This window comes from Ixodes scapularis, unplaced genomic scaffold (genome assembly GCF_016920785.2).
Source record: "Ixodes scapularis isolate PalLabHiFi unplaced genomic scaffold, ASM1692078v2 ptg000299l_1__unscaffolded, whole genome shotgun sequence".
In the NCBI taxonomy this organism is placed as follows: Eukaryota; Metazoa; Arthropoda; class Arachnida; order Ixodida; family Ixodidae; genus Ixodes; species Ixodes scapularis.
Window position 1 is genome coordinate 338,631 of NW_024609953.1, and position 24,132 is coordinate 362,762.

The 24,132-nt window shown below is 47.4% G+C and overlaps 1 protein-coding gene across 1 annotated transcript in view; it reads left to right on the forward strand.

The window, feature by feature from the left end:
* The window catches only part of LOC120849056 (protein unc-80 homolog), a 220,567-nt gene that overhangs the window by 179,655 nt on the left and 16,780 nt on the right, over positions 1-24,132 (forward strand). The window contains 9 exon segments of the mRNA XM_040504832.1: positions 1,012-1,230; positions 2,762-2,919; positions 7,901-8,011; positions 9,985-10,216; positions 13,147-13,350; positions 14,064-14,159; positions 15,299-15,469; positions 16,988-17,111; positions 20,678-20,881. Of these exon segments, the coding sequence (XP_040360766.1) occupies positions 1,012-1,230; positions 2,762-2,919; positions 7,901-8,011; positions 9,985-10,216; positions 13,147-13,350; positions 14,064-14,159; positions 15,299-15,469; positions 16,988-17,111; positions 20,678-20,881 (1,519 nt within the window).

The window sequence follows — 24,132 nt, forward strand, 5'->3', positions numbered from 1 at the left end:
TATGGGAAGTTCCATAACTGAGTTGATCTAGTAACGGTGGTCACACTGGCGTGCGCGATCAGCGAGTCCAACACCTTCGTTGGCAGGTTGCTTCTTGAAAACTCTTGCTTAAAACTCCGCTGATTGGCTTAGCCGCTCCGCAACTAGATCGCATCGCAAAAAGTCGTGTTGCGGAAAAAAATTGCATCACTTTTTTTCTGTGATGGTCGCTTTTGCGATGGAAGTATTCACGCAAATTGATTGCATCGCCAGTGTGAATGCGCCTTAAAGCACTGACACTGTTGCAAAATTACGACAACAAGAAACGAAAGAAGTGGAAATGGAGAAAGCGACGAAAGGCCGAATGCGAAGACGTCAGCAACGCCACAAGCCGCCACGAGCTGCAAGAGGCGAAAGTAACCTCCATATTTTGTGTTGCTGCACATCCATGAGGGGGTGGGAGATTAAGGGTGGAGGGAGGGGTGGGGTAGGGTGGGAGGGGGCAAGATGCGTGGCCAAGCGTGGCGCGTGTTGGGCCGTTGGGTGTGTCACATACCCCTCCCCCTTCTTCCCCCATGCGTTGCAAGGGGCACGTGCGAGCTGCGCCGGCCGGGGACAGGCAAGAAACCCAATGCTCGAAGGATGCGCGTGAGTGGCAGCCACGGCGTATCACAGGCCGCCGGCTGCTGCAGTTTTGGTTGTTTTCGTGCACCATAAACTTCTTGAAACAAGAAGCAACGCGAACAGCGCTACGGCAACACCGGCTCGGTTACCCAATAGCTCCATGCGTTCGGCAGGGTCGCAAAATTTTATCACGAATGCAGGTCAAAATTCTCTGGTTGCAATTATAGGTCAGCCCTTAATTTTTGACATTTCTATGAAAAAAAGAAAAGGTGACATATTTGAATAAGCACGGTAACTTATTCTTTGTCGTTTGTTGTCCAATATTTTTTCTCTGCTCCTCTTTTTGTAATGCCTTTGGGCCTTGAGGAGCAATAAATTGAAATGAAGTGAGTGCCCTTTTGTGCGCAGATGCAGCCCAAGGCCCTGTTCCAGCTGCTGCAGTCCCTGGCCCAGTACATTGTAGACCCTTTGGATATACTGGAGCTGGTGGATGCAGAGAAGCCCCTGCGGGCACTGGACTTCTGCTACCAGATGGACCCGGACACCCTGACCATTCTGGACGCTGTCTCCCTCTGCGTCACCGTCGTGTCCTACGCCTCGGACTCTCATCGGGGACACCAGATGCTGGTGGGCGTTGGAGGCCCTCGATACCATTCGCGTTTCTGACGAGTACCGTCTGCTTTGGGGCACAGTGGCTGCACCGGCCGAGTTCAGGCGGAGAAGTGCCCTTTGACGCTTAATCGGCTCTTTTTATAACGTAAAAGTGGGTAGAGAGTCTGGATTGAACGGAGGGAGGAACTGAAACCGGGGGGCATCTGCAATTTAATGGCGAGGACCAGTGAATTTACCGTGCTCTCGAATGTGGTCCTCCAATTTCCACTCAACGACGGCGTAGAAGTTTCGTGCCGTTGCCTGCCACCATCCTGGCGGTGGCAGACCAGTGGAGGCGTATACGGCAAACGCCAGTTACGCCGCAGGTCGCAGTCCGGTCTGAAGTTTGTGGAAACTTGAGCAGCCAAAAGTTGAGACTCTGTGGCAACAGTGGTACGTACTCGCATTCGCTCGTACCTTTTACCAGAATGTGCCATTGGATGTCTCAATCTGTGCAGTTGAGCAAAGCCCAACCACCAGGATTGTGACATCTGACAGCATGACACGTAGACCCCTGCGACGTAATACATTGCCACTTCAGGATCCCTTTTGGATGCACGGGCAATATAGGTCGCAAAACACGCCGGTCGAAGACGCATCCCAAACATCGTAGTGCCGCCATAGTGATGCCATAAAAGACTGAGCAGACGCCCGCGTCAGAAATATAGTGCCCAGCTGCCACTTCTAAAATGTTTGAAAGCTGACCGAAGGACATATCTAGCACCCACCCCAGACATCCTAGTCCTTCTATCCTTTGTTTTACCTTACGACGGTTCGCAGCAGATGCTACGAGCCGTTGGAGCTGGTTTGGTTCCATCTAAGTGTCACTTGACATTTGGGAGGGGTGTGACGACGGAGGGGGTGCATAATCACGGGGTGCGCTCGCAGCGCTCGATTGGCTGGGATAGCTCGTACCACTCGCTGCGGTTTGTCGTAAGGTGAAATGGAGCATAGCTAACCGAGTTGCTCCTCCTCGTTGGCAGCTTCGCCAAGCACCCTGGTGCAAAGCGGCGAAGCTCGCCCTGTCGGTGCATCTTCTGGATTTTTGCTTGTAGACCTGACAAGCTCCCATCCCCCAATTTTTTTAGATTGCCTCCAAATTCTGGGTTGGAACTTGCTCTGTGTTTTAGGGCAGGTTCCAGCTAACACACCTATCGTTGGGTTCCGTTGACATTTTGAAAGACTCGTTAGTTTTCCTCAGCTTCTTGTAGCTGCACATTTCGTGGACCATCAAGTGACGAAATTATAGGACTAACTATGGCAGAAAAAATGCCATCTACTTCACAAATCGTAGTCTGCACGTGCGGGCGATTTGTAGAAGACCTTAGGGGTACTGGAAGATTGGAGACATTTAGTAGCACCGAAACATAATACGATGCATTCGATCTTAATTTCTATGCCTTTTTGTTACATCGAGCAGTAGCAAGTTCTATCTTATCGCTGCTTTAAGTTCACCCAGGAAGTTCTGATGGCACCTGTATTTTACTGTGCTGAAATGGATGCGCAGACAATCCTGGAGGCGGTGCTGCCCTTTTACCTGCACCATCTGCAGTCACTGACGACGAGGAAGGAAACGCCTGGGGGTCCCCGCACGGAGCTGCAGATGATCCACAGCGTGTCCGTCTGCATGAAGACACTCATCAGCAACTGTGAAGCCCTCACCAGGTGGGCACTTCCCATCGACGCTCTTAAATCTGTCGGATGACAAGATCCACGAAGAGCATCGTTAAAAAAACATTGAGCAGTCCCGCGCTAATCGACAGCGCAGTCACAACGATAGTTGGGACACGTCACGGCGAAGTCGTTGGGCATCAGCGTCATGTTCACGCACCATGGGATGTGTGAACAAAAGCATTCGGAACAAAATAGGCATCTGACCATTTTGTTCCGAATGCTTTTGTTTCTTTTTTTGCTCCGGAGCTTGTGAAAACGTGTATCCCGGCACGAGGTCTTGGCATTGATGGTGTTATGACGGCATATTGTTATTGGCTTTTCCTTAGTATTTTTTCAGAGAGCACGTGCTGTGGGCACTGGGTACTACAAGAACCCCAAGTTTAAAGTGGGTGGTTAACGTTGCGGCGCAGCTCTGTGGTGGCGTCTCCACTTTGCACACAGTGGACCCAGGTTCGATTCCCACAGGCGGCGGGTGATCTTTAAGGATTTGGTAACATCTACGGACGCCCTACTAGGCCGACTACAACATCAACGACGGCAACAATTATGACTGCAACATCAACGACGGATGTCATTTCCAGTTGCGGATAGAGCCCATAACAGCTGTCGTTTTGAAACGGTCCTTCTTTGTTGCTCGAACGTGAGCAGGTACGGGCAGATAGCATTCATAGCTCCTCCCGAACAACGGAAAACAACCTTTTTCAAACGACGCTCTTTTTGTGCAAACTTTGTGTTCGCCATAAAAACCACACTAGAACCACCTTCCACCGCAGACGATGGGCATCCCAACGTTCCACTGGTTCCGTCACTCCTTTCCATATGGGCCTTGCTGATAGCGTAACAAGTGCCGCCAAGTGGACGCGCCACGAAAAAGCACCAGGCATTCTAGGAAGCCCGTTGACTGACTTGGATCCAGAAATGTTGCCTCCCGCTATGGAGCCTGCTAAAATCGATACAGTGGGTTGGTCATGGGTAGCCAAGCTGCGGTTTGCGAGCATCATGAGGCTCATCGAGGGTCCACGTGCAGCTCGAGGACCCCTAATAACCGAAACGCCCTCCTCCCCCTCACCCGCACATTCAGAAGGAACTATGTATAGCGAGGGTCCCTCGGAGCCCAGGGATTCCCCAGAGCACCTTCGGGGCTTCCCCGAGCTCGCAAATTTCTTTGGCGGTCCTTGCCCCTAAGTAAAGTGTTCTTCCAATTTAAGCACTAGTGCAGACAATCTGATCCTTTCACTGAGCTATGTGCCAAATGCTTCCTAGTATGTGAATTATTGGTTAAAAGATCTGTAAGCACCTGCACTGCTTTACTGCATCAATGCCAAGACCCAGACGGGTTCCCCGACTTCTGAACAAGTTAAATGGGCGTTCCTCAAGATCAAAAATTTGAGAAATAAATGACAGCCAGTGTTTTGCCACCTTTGTGCCATCATACGTATGTTGCACTAATTAGGCAAGTTTGACATAGGGCAATGAGCAATCACTTTGCGAGTGGAATTCGCCGTGGGAACCAACTGAGATGAAAAGTAAAACAAGAACTGCCACGCCTCCCCACTTTTTACTGAGATTTTTCACTTTGTTATTTTTTGTGGTTCTTTGCATATGTCCGTCTGGCCACCATCAGGCTATGTGTTTCAAGCTGTCACCCAATTTATTTATTTATTTGATACCTATGATTTCCAGGATGCATTACAGTAGGGGGGCCGTAAGAAAATATGCAAAAACAAATTGCAAAGGACAAGTGCAAAAATCAAAAAACAAGATTAATGGTAAAGGCTTACAACAATAACATCAAATCGTAGAAGAAAAAGTCCGAGGACACCCAGGCACTTCTTATGAGGTGTGAATGCAAAAGCATGAATGTTGTCTTTCCGCTCCCTTAGTTCGTCTGCAGCGCAGTGGCGTGGACGGCCACATGTCGCCGGCGAATGGCCGAACGCGCGCTTTTCTGAAATGGCTGTGCCGCGCTGAGCTCGGCTGTGCGGCCACTCTGGAGTCTGCCCGGACAGGCTCTGGCTCTGCCGCCACCGCTCCCTCCCCTTACCGACGGCCACACCGCTGCGTGCGCTGCGTCGCCATGGAGGCCTTTTTTAAAATTACGTTGCACGAGAGCCAATGGGAGCTTGGTTCCTTGATGATGCGCGCCAGCCAATGGGAGCATAATCCATCAGAATTCGGCTTCACTTGGGAAAAGGAATTTTAGGTGCCGTTTGGCCAACGTTTGGCATGGTTTCAAAGCTGATGATGTCCGTTCACTCCATGGAACGGTTAATGCTTTTGCATTAAAAGCAATGTGGGCATCACTGCCCGGAACTTTCGAAATTGTAAAAATTTTAATTCACCTCATCTGTTTAAGGGGATACTACAACGAAATTTCGGCGCTCATTTTTTGGTCTATATGTGTTCAAAGGAGCAGCATCACATCGAACATACCAATATCTTGTTTAAAAAGGTCACGAAAAGGAATTTTGAAACAAATTAAACGATTAGCAAAGAGCACGTGGTGGATGTCGCTAACGCCTCGCTTGTAATGCCCGTCCAGGAACCTTGACAGCTAGTGACGGAGGTCGTCTCGCCTCCGGCCACGACGAGAGAAGAGGGGCAGGAGGAACTCCCCTCTTCCCGAGAATGCCTTTTGTGTGTCGCAGAAGTCGCTATCGTCCCCCTACAAGATTGCAGAAGATTATCCCGTCACTCAAAATTCGTACAAAAGCAGCCGCTTCGGTGGCTGGAACGACTAGGCCATCCTCTCGATGTCAGCCTCGCCGTAGCTTTGCTCGTCCTGAGACGACCTACATCATGATTGCGTTGGATGTAACGTGGTCTCCGCTGGGCCTTCTCCGAGCGCTTGCCAGAGTGGGCCGTTTATAACGATAAATACAGCCACCAGGCTCAAAATACAAACGTGCGATTGTCATTTAGGAATATTGTGGATCATATTCAACCTATTTTTGAACACGACAGGAATATTTCAAATTTCGTTGAAGTATCCCTTTAAGATTTAAAATATTAAAAAAGTACTTTTTGTTGTTGAGAAATTATTTTTAACGATGAGCCTCTTCGATCGTGCCTTCAGGCACCCGCTTCACAGGCGACGCAAGCTGACATTCGCCAGCGAGGCATTAACGGTGTGAGACGCTGCCGCAAGGTCTCCAACGCTCTTTTGAGAACATGTTTTCTTCAGTGGAAGTGGATCTTATCCTAACTTCCATGCATTGGTATCTTCTTTACAAAACCCAATGATACTGGCGTCTTAAATTTACTCCACTTCCGTCCAGGTAAGTGCCGATGAACGCAGGGCTGCATCACCCACTTTCCGAGTTTGGGAATGCATACTGCACGTTGACATCGTGTGTCGTATGTCCAGATAACAATTTATACCGGATAGCTCTTCACCAATGAAAAATTATCACAGTGACATTGCTTCACCATTGAACTTAAATGTATTTTGATAGGACTAAGGTGTATTGAAGCTTGTCGCATCCACCAAAAACGAGACAGCGCTGCTCAGCAGTAACAGTAATTCATTGCAACAATGATAACATCAGTTCATAAAAAAAAATGAGTGAGCAGTGGGAAGCTTCAACTAACCTATCTGGCAGCCATAGGCGTGCACAGCGGGGGGGACTGAGCATGCTGTGGCCCCTGTAATGACTCCAGAAAGACGAAAATTAAGTGTGGTTTTATTTTTGTTGTGTAACACAACAAATGGGCGGAAAATTCTAGACAGAATTTAGGCAAAAAAGTAGGGATGGGCGAATATTCGGTTATTACGAATAGCCAATCGAATTCTGTTCTATTCGGCATTCGCTTCGAATCGAATTTTAAGTATTCAACAATAAGGCTGGCGGTGCGCATGTGCAGCTGCACGCCGCCCCAAAAAAAAAAAATAAAAGCCAGCTTGCTTTGTTAGTTGGCTTCCCCCAACACAACCACCCATTTTAGGGGAAAGCCAACTTGCAAAGCAAAACGGCGCTCTGCAGAAGGTGGTCCCGTTGGACGTGCTCCGTGCTCTCGGCATAGTTCGGCGCTAATGCGCGAATATAGAAGGCAACGGCCTCAGCGTTTTGGAGTCCGTCGATAGTGTAGAAAAATATTGTTATCGCGGTTGCAATGAAGAAAAAGCAGCAGAAGATGCAAGACTACTTCATTGTGTAATATTTCAGCAGAAAGTGGATTTTTGAGAGTCAAATTCATTAAAACTTTTATATCGAATTACCTGCTATATCGAACTGGTAGACGTATCTTTGTGAGTTGAATATAAACGGGTTTGACTTACTCTGGCTTGGATTTACAACCAGGTGGCGCAAGCTTCCGACCGTTTCGACTCTTTCGTGCTACCGGACTCAATACACTTGGAATTAACAATTACAGTATATCTAATGCCAAATAAAGGAAAATATAAAACTATAGTTTAAACATATCTTGCGGTATTTTTTGCTTGTACTATTTGAACTATTCGATTTGAAATTATTCGATCAAAATCACTATTCGCTTCGAATTCGATTCGGACCCCAAATGCTCTATTCGCCCATGCCTACAAAAAAAGTTTAGAATCATTTAACTCTTAGCCACCTGCCAAACAACTGTACCCTAAGCTTCTGCCAATCACGCAAAACAACTGCAAAGAAAAATAATTGAAGCGGCAGGAAAAAAAGACTTTGAGACACTTCGAGAAGGTTTGGCAGTTGCAAAAGCTTCCAAAAAGCAACGAGAAAAAAGAAAATGAATATTACAAAAGGGGGACGTAGTAGTGCTAGACATGGCATTGCATGCCCGGAAGGCCAAGATTGGATTTAGCATCCACTGCATCTATCATAAAACACAATTCCGCATATGGCGATTTAATCGATTGTTTGAAATGCAACTGCAAATTTTTATGGCCCATTCTCGGCGATTTATTTTGCTGAAACAGCCAGAGCCAAGGCGAAAGGCAGCCTGTCAGTTTTAATTCTTACCTTGTTCTCTGCAGGAACTATACGGGGCCTCAGAAAGCGATTGACCTGAGGGGTTCTAGCATCAAGAATGCCTCACGAGGTGCTTGTTCGCCTCCCTTCGAAGTCGAGGAGGACCTGCCGTCCAGGTGAGACAGCTGCACTCGAAGCCTGACTCAGTGCCTACTTCCAGGCTGGCTCGCACAAATGCTTTCGAGTGCGATCGATTCCGTTTTAATTGCTTGCAACAGCTTACAACGAGAGAACACACTAACACCATCTATCATGGTGTTAGTTCACATGATGTACCAACATGATGTACATTAACAACACAACATGATATACCAACAATATGCATACATCGAAAGTGTTCCAGAGCAATCCGATAGGTGGTACCAGTGCATTCTGTCATTGTAAGCGGTCACAAGCAGTTGCAATGCAGTTGATCACACTTAAACTCAAATTTCGGAACCGGTATAATTTAATGCCAGCAGTTTGCGCGATGTACCAACAGCCGAGACAGCAAGGCCATACTGCTGAATTTTTATGTCATATAGTGGGGTCAGTTCGGTGCAAAGATTGGAAACAATTTCTGCTTCAGCATTAAGCTGGGATTTGTGGGATTGAACGCAAGTCTTGGCCGAACATTGACGTAGCACTTGTGCTCGATTTGTGCCCTGTACTAGCGTCCCGTAGAGCATAAAATATTCAGCGGTACGGCCTTGCTGTCTAGAAGGTGCTAAACACTCGTGCTTCGTAAGGCCATCGCCTGTTAATGTGCGGGGTAACTCGCTTTATTAGGATCCCGATTTATTAGTCTGAACAAATAACTAATATTTTAAGTCATTGCCCAACACCAATCCATCACACACCCGACTTTCTGGGCAAAGCAAATGAATCAGTTTCCAAAACAACTTGGAGTCATCGCCCACCCCTTCAAATACCTCGTGAACTTTGTGATCTGCAAACACCCATTCTCTTCCGTTGTTGAAATCGGAGACCATAAGGTTAATGGACGTCCACAACAAACAAACTTTACTTTGTCTATGCATCCTCGCTGATTAACGCGAGCCCAAGGTCGGAGGACGTCTGTGCAAAAGAAGAGCAATAAGAGAAAACAGAATAAAGCTTTGTTTTGTCAGCAAACTTGAGCAAGTCCGTTTTCAGTAAGACAAAGAAAAGGAAAAATTGCTAACACACAAGCTGTAACCAACTCTTGGATCGAGACGGCAGCAAACACTCAAATGTCCAGGAATGTGACTGTGGAACGTGAAGTAAAAGGGGTTAATAGCAAAAAAATGACCGCATCTCCACGTGGTGAATGATGTTGATTGGAGCGAAGCTCTGGTGGGGCTGATACGCTGAGCCGCAGCATGCCGAGCTTTTTGTTCGTTTTCATCCATGTCAGAAAGAGAGTGTGTGGTATGGAACATGGTTATATACACAGTTGAACATTTGACCGCAGCGCCCTCTCGTCTATAAACGTTGAGCCAATGCATGCAAAGTTTAATGCAATTTATATACGCATTTGACTGCAGCGCCCTCTCCTGTATAGACGTTAAGCAACTACATGCAACGTTTCATCCATGACAGAAACCCCAGCTCTTGAGTTACTACCACATCTCAGAGCCCCCAACTCGTCCCGCAGTTGTGGCCGAGTGGTTAAGGCGATGGACTAGAAATCCGTTGGAGTCTCCCCGCACAGGTTCGAATCCTGTCGACTGGGCAAACATTTTTTCTTTTTTTAAGAAGACAGATGGGATGGCAATCGATGTGAGCATGGACGCCGGACAGACAAGGCTAGACCCTAAGGAGCTTCGCTCCTGAAAAAGGATATAGATAACGGAACGACGCTTTCTGGTGTTTACTACTGAAAGCAACTCTGTCGACACTCGAAATAGGGTAAGCCAAAACCCCACCATTTGGTGCTGTGTTTGGTGCAAAGACATGGATAGATAAAGACTTCCTCCAACGTCGCACACAAACATTTGCAATACATTTCATTTCGAGCTTCTGCATTACCTGCCCTGCGCTGGCCCGTGGTGTGTCAAATAAAAAATCTGGTGCAGCCTTCTCGTTATCTAGGACACTTAGGGTGAAGCCATGCTCGGTTCCCCTGCAGGTTTGTGAACGAGACACTGTACGGGGCGCGCAAGCCCGCCCTGGGCTACGAGCGTGGGGAGGACGAGGACAGCGACCTGGTGCGACTGGAGTTCCGCCAGCCGAGGGACACTCTCCTGTGCGTGGTGGCCGAGTTCCTCACCAAGTGCTCGGCCCGCCTGGCTGACCTCAGCAAGAAGATCCCGGACCTGCCCAGCAAGGCCACCGAGTTGCTCGACGTCAAGTGTCACCTGGTGGGTCGCCCGCTCGGTCCTCCTTTGCAGCACAATACCGCCTGGAAGATGAGGCCTCTGCACGACGTCATTATTAGCAGACTGCCGACTTGCCCCGAGTGGCAGGCACGCCAATGCTCGACGAGAGATGCAGAAAAGTGGCAGTCAATTTCGTCTTGGCGTCGCTGCCCATTGGCGTCACGCTCGTTACGAGACGCACTGGCAGCGTTGCTGACGCAAGCTAGGCGGGGCTGCGTGGATCAACTGGTGATGTTGGGCAAAAACCCCGAGCCTTGCATCCTGGGTGGCGTCACGTGGACGCAGCTGCCGGGTATCTTTTCGGTTTGCATGTTTGGGGTGCTGCCACAGCCCAGAGGCTTTAGACTCATCAAACACGAAGTTGAAGCCAAAAGTTGGCGTAGCACGCCGATTGGTCTTTGGAGACAAAAGTGTGCCGTAATTGTCTCAAGTATTTGATCGGTGCGCTCCGTAAACTCTGTCCCCAACTTTGTGTTAAGGAGTTTGAGGCCCGAGGAGTTCTGAAACTTTTTCATCTTGAGAAATTCTTATCTCTGTCGCACGGTAGCCGAGTAATCCCTCCTGGTCTTGTCATTGATGCGATGGAGTGCCGCAGAAGCCCATAGTCTTTGTGAAGAACAATGCACATATTAGAGAATGCTGGGCACATAGTTATGCATCAGTGGACAGCTTGATTAAACTGGGAGAACACTTGGAGGCCAGGGGCAACCAAGGAAATCTGGGATCTCGGAGAATCCTATGGCTCCTAGGAGCCCAGTTTTAATACCCATGCTGTAGTCAATGAGAGGTTAACAATTCAGCAGCAAATGCCCCTCAAGGGGATTTATGCCAGCCATTCGCTTCCACTTATTTCCCTGGCGTTACTGACATCGTGGCTTTACGAATAAGAGTGAATTTGCGCTCCTTACCTACCTGGGTGTACGTCATAAAGTTAGGCTGGTATTTGCTTTTGTCTATACAGGCTGTTTTCACGTCAGATCGTGCAATGAAGGTCCAAATCAGGGATGGGCAGTATTTCAAATACAAGTATTTGAAATGCATATTTCAGATACTTTGTGTATTTTGCATTTGTATTTAATTACAAGTTGGGTAATGTATTTGATGTGTGTATTTAAATACTAAAACGAGGGTATTTCAAATAAAATTGTAATTAAATACAATTTTGTGGGCGAAAATACATCCTTCAAATTTATTGTCACGACTCAATTTGCTCATCCTAAGACGTGTCCAGAGCAGGAAGAAAACTATGTTCTGCACCGAATGCAGTGTCTCTAAATCAAGCACAAGTGTTTAGTGACTTCGTGGTTACGGTGCTAGTCCAGGGCAAGAATAGTGACGAAATCGACGTTCACAGGCAGACTGGTTAAATAAGTGCCTGTGACAACTTGTGATGCTTTCCAGCCTGATTTCCATTCATACTTTTGCCTGGAACATTCTAAATGCGCGGGTCGTCCAGATTTTTGTAACTGGTGCGAGTTGCAACAATAAAAAATTCTCTGGCTAGTGCTGCGCGTCTTGGTCATCTCGGTTCTTTGTTGGTCTATACCAAAATGTAATCGACAAAAAAAGCTGCTTGAAGCTCTGTACTTTTTTCACCTTTACGTCCAAGCTGAGTACAGTTTTTTGTGATTATGTTTCTGTTACGTTACTAGAGCCTCGCACACTAACTCCAGAGTGTGCGATGCAAAATTAATATGAGATACCCAGAAACCCGTAGCAGGTGCCCTGAAGTCGCTGACGCAAATTTTGAGGAATGTATTTGGAAAAGTATTTGGAGGAGACCAAGTACATTTGGTTGTATTTGTATCTTGTACTTAAATGCTTTTTTTGGAAATGTAATTAGATTTGTAATTAAATACATTTTTGACGAAGTATTTTGTATTGGTATTTCGATACATATTTGCATGTATTTTGCCCATCCCTGGTCCAAATTATATTTTTTTATATTTACCGTAATATTGAGAGTCATGTTCCATTCCCGAGTCATTGCCCACCTCTTTTTGGGCAAATATTGATTTCCGCAAAAACACAGAGTGTTCACCCACCCCTACGAAGGCCCAAACGCGAACTCTGCGATCCACAAACATTATTCCATTACTCATCCTACCGGAATGACACAGCCATGGACCATATGGTTGGAGGACGTCCATGACAAAGTAAAACAAAGAAGGGAAAGACACCTCACTTTGCTGACATATTTCCTCCCCACTTTCCGCAACCCCAATATCGAAGTACTGGCATGCGAAAGGAAAACAATGGAAATAACAAAAGAAAATTGTTTTGCTTACAAAAAAGTTTGTCCAGACAAAAAAAATCTAAACGAGAACAAAAGTAGTAGCCCATTCAGATCTCTCAAGGTCAGCAAACACCCCATATCCTCAAATGTAACCGTGGAGCATAAGTTCAAAGATGCAAGGTCAAAGTCCGTCTCCACCGAAATAAGGTCAGCACAAATAGGTACGCAAACATTCTGCCAGGACGTCACACAATGTTGAACACCAAGATATATACCGACTCTCTAGACGCTTTTTTCCTCGCGTTATTTTCGCTGTGATAGACCTTCCTCGTCTGAGGGCTTTGGGCTTCACAGTAATGTGCTGTGCATACAGTTCTCAACTGCCAACAGCAGTGCTGTCTGCTGGTACTCCTTCGTGAGCTAATGGCCCGTGGTAGGAAACTAATCCTGTGATAACCCTATGGTATAGCAGCACCGTTGTACAGCCTTTGCTGGTTCTAAAAAATGTGTCCTTGGAGCCAACGTTGTGCGGCAAAGTCCCCATAACAAAGACAAGCTTTGCGCTTTTTGATTTTCGTGATGGGTAACCAGCTAGCCCAACGGTCAATTGTGTTAGAGAGATACCCGCACCGATCAGCCAACTCACCCCGGCTTGGCTTTTCCCTGCATCTTGCAGCGACTAGCCGAAGTGGCCCACAGCCTGCTCAAGATGGCCCCTTACGACCCCCAGACGATGGCGTGCCGGGGCCTGCGGCGCTACCTCAACGAGGTGCTCCCGCAGTCGGAGTGGGCCCAGGAGGCCATGCGCCCGGCACTCATTATGGTCATACGCCGGCTCGACAAGACCTTCACCAAGATCGCCAAGAAGCCGGCCATACGGGTGCGGCCCCCATTCGGCGTCTGCCCGTCTTGGTCAGGGCGGTAAAGTGACGAGTGAAATGCGTCGCCGCAAGCTCGTCTTGCAGCGTCTCATGACGAGCGCCACGGTAGCAGGCAGCAGCACCAGATGCATGCATCTGCCACTGGCACATCAGGGATACACAAATGATGACATAGGGCGATTCCTCCCCCTTCTTCAGTGAAGAGAGCGTGCGTTGCAGCGGGGGCTGCGGTAAAAGAAAATTCAAAGGGTCTGGTAATGCACCAGATCCACTGAATATTGCAAGCAACCGTCCGAGTCGCTTGCAAAGTAATATTAGGTGCAAGGTTTCATGCTTGCTTCCAGGTTCCTGGGACGTGCAAAGAAAAGTACTATGGTAGTTGAATCTCGTTAAACTGGAAAATTTGTGTGGTCCCTTTTCATGTCAGTGTTACTGGATGCCAAAGCGTCTCTGTTAAAAGCCAGGCAAGCCAAAGTCCAGATTGGAGCAGCGTCTGAAGCCAATTCTCAAACTAAAATCCAGGTTATAATTTTTGAAATCACTTAGAGATAAGCAGAGTTTAGCCTTCCTGCCTTCTATTTTAATGTCTGCTTGAACTTGAAAAAGAATGTAGGCGTTGTGTGTAGGTTGATGATCCAAAGGCCAGCTGTGAGCATTTCATGCTTAGAAATACACAAGATGGATACTGAAGCACTCTGTCCCGACGTTGCAGAGGCTGGTGGACTGGGAAGCAGCTCGCAACCTTCTCAAGGGGGTCTACATGACCCTGTTCAAGCACCCATACATTGCCCATCTGCCACACCTCAAGGTGAGGGCTGCCTTGGCTATTGAATGCTCACACATTTTGTCTAGCCGTTTTGTTCCTCTAGAGCCTTACCCTCAGTCCAGTGCACTTGCAGGTCTTCAGAGTTTTTTTTGTTAAAGGGCAACTCCACTTCATTTTTGTTTTTAAAAAAACAAACAATGTAGGCCTCTTCAGTATCATCTAGGTACAAAACATGTCAAATATTACAACCTAGTTCTATCTAAATGTTTCTTAAACGGTCCGGAAACTTTGCAATGCGCCAGGTTGCCGAAATCAGCTGACTCTAGCGGGCGAATCAAGGAGTAACCAAGACTGCAGTCAACGCCATGGCGTTGGCATCGCCAACATTGAGCCAAACGTCATCACCATTGCCTCTTTTTGTTTGTTTTTCCTTCTCTAAGCAAGCGTAACGGGTGACGTCATGCCTCACATGCATGCGTGATGCCCCACATGCGTGCGAGAACATGTTTCTTTCTTTTTTTTCATGTGATTTGCATCCAGAACATGTCGCATGTCACCGTAAATGTCTGTATAGGGCACATATGTCGCAAAATAAAGTATCTGCAAAATGTTATGAGACTCATTTTGAGTGAGTGGTGATTCCAAAACATGCAGCTTCTCTTTTGGCACGTGGACCCGAAATAAAACCATGAAATTGACGTGCATGTGGCATACATACATTAGGACGTTATGTACGTTATGATGTATGTGACATACATTATGACATACGTTTTCTCTCCAGGCATGTTTTTAAAAAAAAATCAGGGGAGTTTAATGTTTTCTTAAAGACCATGGTTGTGACTGGATTTTTATGTGTGCTTCTGTTTTCCACCACAACTGGTTATAATCACCCAGGATATTTGAACAAAGCTTTTACAGCAAATGAGGCAAAGCTACTGAGTGCTGAACGTAGACACGCCCCGCATTTTCCCTGCAAGAAAAGATTCAAACCGATTGTGCGGGTTCAAGCAATGCATGTGCAAACCAGGGATTCATCGTTGTGTCAAGTGACAGCTCAAACAATTATCTTGTTGTTGTTGAAATTTGAATGTTTCTCTGACGTGGTTGCAAACATGTTTCGGAACATCTGCAAGTAGTGGCTTGGGCGTGGACGGGATCGGCCTGTGTTGGCTCCTTTGCAGTCGCTGGTCGCCATCTGCCAGAGCATCATCGTGGGAGATCAGAACGCCTCGCTGGTAGCCGAGAGCAGCGGCAACGTGTCGGTCTCTGCCGCAGCCCTGGCTCAGTCCCCGCCTCCGGGCTTCTGCTCGGTGGCCGTGCGCCTCGTCACCATGCAGATGATCGCCCTCGGGGTGACTTTCTTTCCCTCTCACAGCAGAGCAGTAGAGCGGTAGTTTGGCCAGTGTGAAGCCAGTGTAGTGCCCAGGCAGGACCATTCTAGGACCAGTGTGGTACCGCTGTAAGGCTGCTATAATGCCAGTGTGGCATCAATGTATGGCCGGTGTAATGCCAGTGTAGTGCCTAGGCAGGACCATTCTAGGACCAGTGTGGTACCGGTGTAGGGCTGCTATAATGCCAGTGTAGTGCCAGTGTGACATAAATGTATGGCCGGTGTAATGCTAGTGCAGGGCTGGCGTAGTGTCTCTACAGGGCCGGTGTAGAACAACCCGCTGTGGTAACCATGTAGGGCCGTCATATTTTCTTTGTAGAGCCGGTCTATGTCCAGTATGTTGCCAATCTAGGGCTGTTGTGGTACCAGTGTAGGGCTCGAGCGAAGAATGGGTGAGAGTGGGACGGCACAGAGCTAAATGCAAAGATGTTTTCACATATTGCTGTACCTAGTTTGGACTGTTGCTATGGCACTTGCGTCCTTAGAAAGCGTGTCAGTCATGATTTGGGGGTTCCTTCACACCATGCATAAAGATGTAACTAGCCAAGTAAAAACGTTTGCAGTTAAGGATTTTACAACCACTATTTTTATACGATGCTTTGTAGTTGGGGTGCAAGGATTTCTAGTTTTCCTTAATGGGTTAGCTAATACTGACCAAGAGTGTTGCTCTTAATTCCCAGTGGCGGCTAATTGAATGATGCTGCCGTGTCGTGAACTACCCGTCTGGCTAAGCTCCTTTGCAGTGTTCAGAGAATATCGGGCTCGCTAATATATTTTAACAATATACTTCTCTGGCAATGGATTATACAGTTTGGTATGGTACGTTCCTTGGTGATTGAGTGCTGGCTACAGCCCGTTAATGTTAATAAAAGTTTGTGAAGCATTGTCTAAAAATGTACTAGGCCTCTGGTTTCCAAAATGTGCTACTTTTTGCAGAGTGTGATCATTATCTCATTATGAGGGGCAAAGGCTATGAAATCGATCGAAGGTCACATTACAATTAAGCATTTTAGAGCGCAGCTCGTGGGCGCCTGTTTCCGCGTTGTGCGGCGTCGTCTTCGACGTACCGCCCTACTAAATTTGTCGGGAAATTGAATTGGTGTTGAGGTCACGTGACATAAATTTTTCCGCTAGCTCTAGCGGAGAAACTGAATTTGCTCATGGGTGACGTGACACGAAAGTCATATTACGTCATTTTCCCCGCTAAATTTAGCGGGGAAACTGAATTGGTGTTGAGGTCACGTGACGTCAATTTCCCCACTAAATTTGGCGGGGAAACTTAACTCGCTAAATTTAGTGGGAGTAGGAGTTAAGACAAAAGGAGGGGAGGAGGAGGGTACGGAGGAAAAGGAGGGGCATACCCTTCCCTCCGTACCCTTCCCTTCTCCTCCAGTTTCGCATTACAGAGATTTATAAACGTCTTTTATTTTTTGGCACAACATATGCATTCCGATCTTAACGTGGGCCGATTTTGGTGCAGGAGTCGCTCTCTCTCGAAAGCATCTGTGGAGGATCGTCTATCCTGTCAAGCACGGACAAGACAGAAATTTTTCTGATGAATTTCATTCTTCCGCTCTGCATACGGGTCAGCAGCGGAGTTAAAGGTGGGTTGATGTGTTGTCTGCACACATTTGGAGAAAGAAAATTTGATCTTTTATACTCTCCATACTGAAGGAGAGGTCTTTCCTTATTACATTTAGAAATAAGCTTAACTCATCTGTACACAAGTAGTATTTTGCACATAAACATAGTAGTTCTGTAACAAAAAAAAAATGAAAGCCGTTTACAATTCCCTTTAACGCCGGTTGGAGCGCAGCTCTTGAGGAGGATGGAAGCGTACTGAGGGATAGGTGACTCCTTAAGGTCACATGACCTCAGGGGTGGTCGTGTTACGTCGGGGAGGTCACGTGACCCCGGGGGAGGGGGTCACGTGACCTCGGGGGGGGGGGGGGGGTTTGTGATTTCGCGATTACGTTGACGGCGACGCCACTCAAGCCGGAAACGGGCCCCTAAGAGCTGCGCTCTAAAAACAATGTGCAAAACGAGTTCCTGGGGATGAGCACGATACCCGAGTTGACTTCAATGTATAGCATGTAACCGAATCACATATTTTTATAAATTCCTCAAAAGCTTTTGACCGGTTGAATCATAAAATCTATTAAAAAAACGTTCAGCATTTTCACTCTCGTGAAGAAGCAAGACCTGCGGAGCTGTACTCGATACACTGTGTGCTTCTTCTTCGTCGTCGTCTGTTTTTTGTGCTGTTTCCTACGATGAATTCCCACCAACGCACCCAACTACTCATTCCTCTATGATAGCTGGAAAGGTTGCCGCCATCTACGAGCGACGGCGACAACCAGACTGACTGTGTGCTTGCCGCCGTCGCTTATAGATGGCGGTAGCTGTCCAGGTAGGTTTGTGTCGACATACACGGACACGATCCTGGGGAACCTAGACCTAGCCCTTAACTGCTCCGCTGTAAAAAGCTACATTTTTGTGGAATTGAAGGGCATTCTCTTGTACTAGTTGAGAGCTACTTGAGCTGTTGGATGCAAACAGGTGAAACCACGAACTGAAATTATAAACGAACCTCATCGAAATTAGCCTCTCCCAGTTTCTGTTGGCAACATTGACATCAGAACTTTCGGCTCAAAGGGAGTGAAAGCTTAGAACAGGTGTTACAGCATCCCTCATTGCGATGCTTCTGCTACCAGACCTCTTTGAAGCCATTCGCTGTCGCTTTGCTTCTTAGAAGTCCACATGCAGATGATGCTACAAGCGCGAACTACGGATTTTCAGCGTTCCTGCCAAGAACGCGCGCTCGTGCTGTGCATTCACTGTTCAAGGCCACGTGGTGGCGATTGTAGCATCGGCTGCATATGGACATAAGCCGAAACGAAGTATAGCTGCCTTTGCTATGTGCATTTCAAAAGTCCTGGAGTCACTTCATCTGAATAGTGGAGCAAACAGCACCGCCATATTGCGATAAACTTAAATGTATTTAAAGGGCAACTCCACTTCATATTTGGTTTTGAAAAAACAATGCAGTCCTCTTCAGTATCACCTAGGAAGACTGCACGTCAAATATTATGACGCAGTTTGTCTAAATGTTTCTTAAACGGTCCGGCAAACTTTGCAACTCGCCAAGTTACCAAAATCGGCTGACTCGAGCGGGCGAATTCAGGCACAACCAACAGCGCAGTCAAGGCTACGGCATGGGTGGAGACAACATTAAGCTAAATGTCATCATCATGGCCCCCTTTTGCTTGTTTTTACTTCTCGGGGCGAGCGTAGCGCATGACTTCAGCAACGTTGCCTCTAGGCGCTCAGCGGTGTCCACATGATTGGCGTAACATGCCTGCGCAGCGTGCTTTTTGGGAGCCGTCCGGCCGTCTTCCGCGTCACAACCACTGTCGTCGTCTCACTGTTTGTGATTATTGTCTCTCGGAGTTTCGTCCACACTACAAACACCATGTGCGCAGACTTATGCCGCAGTTGTGCTGATGTCGTTGAATGCCATAGACACCAAAACGTGGCGAAGAGTGCGGTGCAGACGACGCTCGTGCCTGCAACACGCCCGCCCCCATCCCGCCCGTCGTTGGGCCGAAGATCACGTGACATCTCGTACCACGTGATGGCCATGTTCTGGGCGGCCCGAGGCCAATGTTGCCAGACGGAGCCGAAGTTTCGGTTTCAATTTCCGCTCGTGTTTAAAATTAGATTTAAAAATATATATTCCATTTTTCGTGAACCAAACAATGTAGTGTCTTTTACTAGGGCTTTTTAATTCGAAATCGCTCATTACCCCTAAATCTTAGGAACTGAGCGGAGTTGCCCTTTAAATTATAGTCACGCAAGTCCTTTTGGACTTGCATGACTATAGATGTTGCCACTGTCTACAAAAATCACAGTCCAGCTAGCGCTCGCTCACAATAGATCTATTAATAAATTACCCAAGCATCAAGAAGCATGCAGGGAACGTAGTTACATGCGCTGCGCGTGCTGGTGTTGGCAGTAGTATTTTTTAAGCAAAAATCTAAAACTACTGGCAGTTCACACGTGCGTCTGCAGACGCCTTTTTATTATGATTTCTTTAAAATCTTTAATACAGCTAAAGGCGAGCAAGCGCAGCGTGTGTAACTACGTTCCCTGCATGCTTCTTGATGCTTGGGTAGTTTAGAAATAGGTCTAGTGTGGCCAGTCACAAAACTGTGCGCGCGTAACACACAATCGAAGCAATGAACGCGCCCTAATACGCTTTTATGGAAAGGTGTATTGCAAGCCCGCAATGGCCCGCCCCGATGCCCTGCACAAAAGACATGGCAACGTAACAAAGGCAAGCGAGCAGTGAGGCAAATGACGGAGCAAGGTGCACGCTGAAAGCTATTTCTACCTGTTTGTTTATATTTACCTCTTTGCAAGTCGCTTCCATCACGCGTCACACTGTCCTGCAGTTTTGCGTAATTTCCATGTAATTTCGTAAAAAATGTTTAAAATCAAATGCTAATTGAAACCATCGTTAAGTTCACATGGAGTTATGTGCAGGCCATATTTCCTTGAGTTTTAAAAACCAGGTGACATTTAGCCTCTGAATGTCTGAAAACTCGTATGCTGCTCCGAACTTGCTCCAAGACCTCGTTTTTAGACTGCTCCAAAGCTGCTTTGTCCAGTTCCATCCCTGCTAATGAAAACCACTTGTTTTGATCGCAAAAAGGCCAATTTTTTGCCTGATTTTATGGCAACTTGTTTTCGAGTTGGTGCATCCTTTTCAGGGAAAGGTCTACTCCCTTGAAGACAATACTTTTCAAAACGATGGTGGGATGTGAATATCTGCTTACAGCATGTGACTGTTCAATCCAGACTGCAATTTGCCATTACGAGACCTCAGAATGCGACAACAGGGCATCTTCCTGCAACTATTCGTTCACCTCAAAATACTGCTGTTTTTATGTTCCCTCGGCTGGTCCCTGCCTTTAAGTGAAACATTCTTTTAGTTTAAGCATACTTTTAGAATATCTGAGCCATCTAGCGATACATAACAATGCCGAAACACTTTCCGGTATGTGCGTTGCAGTTTACAAGGTCTCAAACCTTCACCGCTTTACTGCATTAATGCCGAGACTACGAGGTGCTCCTCAGCTGCCAATCAGCTCCTCCTTGGCTCTTGCAGACGTGCCCAAGATGCGCCAGATGGACATCTCCTTTGCGCTGACCGTGGTGCTGAACGCACTGTCGCCGGCTGGAGGGCACAAGCACCAGCACCATCCGGCGGCGAGTGCAGTGGGGAAGCTGCCCTCGGAGGCGCAGCAGAACACGGCCCAGGAGAAGGCTTCGACCAGCCTGAGGAGCTCCCTCTACCAGATCGGTTTTCTAGGCAAGTCTCTCCTCCTTTCACAACCCCAAAGCTCATGGTGTCGGCGAGTTTTGGTCACCAGTACTGATCTTCTATCGGTGGTGCTCGAATCCGGTTACTCTAGGCCCTTGTAACAACATTCAGGGATTCGGTTTCACTAGAAAACATTCATGGAAATCTGCTGCAAAAAACGCGTTCAGCCTTTTCACTCTCATGAAGAAGGAAGACCAGCGGAGCTGTGTACTCGATACACTGCCGCAACGTGCACGCACCCACTTCCTGCTTCTTCTCGTCCGACACGCCGCCGATCGTGGATACGTCTCCGGCGAACCAGAGTTGGTCGCACACAGTGCACGTGACGCCTAATCCACGAACTCCCTCTGGAACCTGGCCGTCGCGCCCGGGAACCGTTTAGCCGGCGTGGAGTGCAGTCGTCGCCGGGCCTCGCGCTTGCGCTTGGCCTCTGTGGCACGACCGTCGTCCGTGGCGTTGGCCCGCCGGCGCCCTTTATATCGCTGGTTCTGTTCTCGGCGGAGGCTTTCCAGGCAAGCGATCTGCTCTTCTTTGGCGAGGGAATCTGAAGCGCTCAACGCAGTGGAATTCGAGGCGACAGCGGCTTTGCGGCGGTTGCGGACCCATTCGCGCTGCTGCATACGTCGCCGCTCCTTCCGCAGCCAGTCTTCTTTCCCCGAAAGGGCACGCGGCCGACCCATCCTAAGTTCATACCGAAACTGATAAGAGCGTAGGAAACAGCGTGCAAAACAGACGAGGACGAAAAAAACACATGTGACGACCTCTGCGCTCGTTACGCGTGCTTCTTCTTTGTCGTCATCTGTTTTTCACGCTGTTTCCTACGATGAATTCTCACCAACGCGCCCAACTATCCATTCTTCTATGATAGCTGGAAAGGTTGGCGCTATCTACGAGCGACGGCGGAAAGCATACTGGTTGTGTGCTTGCCGCAGTCGCTTATAGATGGTGGTAGCTGTCCAGGGGCGTTTTTGTCGACTAGTGTTTTATACCTGACTCGATTCTGGGAAACCTAGCCCTTAACAGCTCTGCTGTAAATATGTGCAGTAGGTTAAATTGAAGTAGGTATTATATTTTCTGGGCTATAGCCTGCATCTGGTGTATATATATCTGCAAAAACAAATTTCAGCTAAAAATTATTTGTTTTCTTAGATCAGTGGTTCTCGACCATTGATGTTTCGCGCACCGCTTGTGGATCGGCGGAGATGATGGAGGACCCTGTCTGTGGTGAAGGGAAGGGAAAAGTATAGGTTAATTATGATAATGATTTAATAAATGGCTATAACTAAGGGGTGTGAAGTAAACTTTCCTTATTGACATAGGTACACGCGAAAAACCTGTCCTGAAAATTGAAATGTTTCATCTCAATTTAAAAAAATTGTGTTTTATTGCTGGGCTTGACTGATAAGGCGGGGTTTCACGGACCCCTAGAATGCCTTCGCAGATCCCAAAAGGTCCGCGGACACCATTTAAGAACCATGGTCTTGGATAATTTTAATGCGAAAGCATTAACTGTCCCATGGAGCGAGCCGACGTCATCAGTTTGAAGCGCGAAAACGGCAGCTAGTTTCCCCGATCCCAAAGGAGCAAAGTAAAGCTGATGGATTTCACCTTCAGTTCCATTGGCTGGTGCGTGTCAGTTTCCATGACCTCTCACCACATGGCGCTGCGTGTCCATCAGCGCGCCGTTAACACGGAGCGTCCAAGGTCAGCGTGCCCTGGGGAGTCCGCGCGCTGGCCGGCGACGAAAAGTACGCAGCAGACGAAAAAAGGAGCGGACGAGCGGCTTGCATGCTTTCGCATTCACAACTCATTAAGAATGCTTAGGTGTGCCTCGAGCTTATTTATTGCTTTATAGTTTGCAGCCGTTGCATAGTCTGCTCATAAAAAAACTTTCACGTGGCCCACCTTGAAAAATTCGTGTTTTATTAGCATATTCAAAGAAGCCTGTATCATGCGGAAATATTAATGTCATTTGTCATCCACAAAAGCAGTCATGTCTTGTCATAATAGACAATCTTGAAAAAACAAATTCTTGTCCGAACTGTGTAAAGTTTTAACTTTTTCAGCACATATAATCTGTGGACAATAATCCAGAAAATATGACAAACAATATTCTTTTGACACTTGCACTTCGAGATCAGGTCAGTACACTTTCCCAATTTTTAGCGACAAGTTTCAGTGCGTTATGCCTATCCTTTTGAATCGCGCTTCACTTCTTAAGATTAGCATGCGTGGAGAAACAGCAGGGTGCCATGCAGCATTTTGGCTGATTGATGTGCTCAGAAAAAAGTCAGCTTTCTTTGGTACGGGTCGACCCTTTTAATTTTCGAGGACAGTGCTGGACAGAAATGCTTTGCACCAAAGTTTGATACCATATCCATGAAATGCCTTTTGTTTTGTTGAGGATGTGCACAATGGCCGCAGCATGATGCGACGGACTCGACGCCACCACCGCCATTAAACTCCACGGGTCTTCTCCTAGCCTGCTGACGTGACAGAACACTTGCTTTAGCTCCAAAATTTCTTCCTTTTGCTTCGGTAGACTCGGCATCCTGAGCCTTGACTTGGGTTGACTGAAAGGCTCTTGCTAAGTGTTTACGTTGAAAACCTTCATGAACAAGCATTCATTAAGGTTATATATAGAGCTTACAAATGCCCATATAAAACTAACGTAAGAACGATGCTCAGCGGTACTTGAACCCGGGTTGGTGTGGCAGCGGTCGAATACCACTGAGCTGTGTAGCACAGCCGCTCAGGAAGAGTAAAAATTTTGTTTGCATAAAAACGTGCTGGCAAGAGTGGCATATTTTAAAAGAAAAGATAATAAAAGAAGATAAATCCAGCACAAACGACACACACACTGTGCTGAATTGTGTGCTAGAAAAAGACCAGGTACACATTCGGTGCTCCCTGGCCTTTGTCGGCACGATCGAGCTTGTATAATTTTGGGGTAGTTCAAAAAAGCATTGTGCAGTTTCTGCTGTGCTGACAATTGGTGGCACAGAAGCGGTACGGCGCTCATATGGTGTTCATGTAGCACAAACAGCACTCCAAAGCGCATTGGCGTGCGCCACTAGTCAGCGACGATGTTGACGTGCGCGTTTCCTAGGCAGCGATGGGCAAACAATTGAACGGAGGTCATATTTTGGAGGTTTAGTTCTGTCAGAATGCATTTCATGCATTAAAACGAGTCAATCTGTTCTTGAACGAATGAGGCAGCCGTTGCTTAGCTTGCAGTC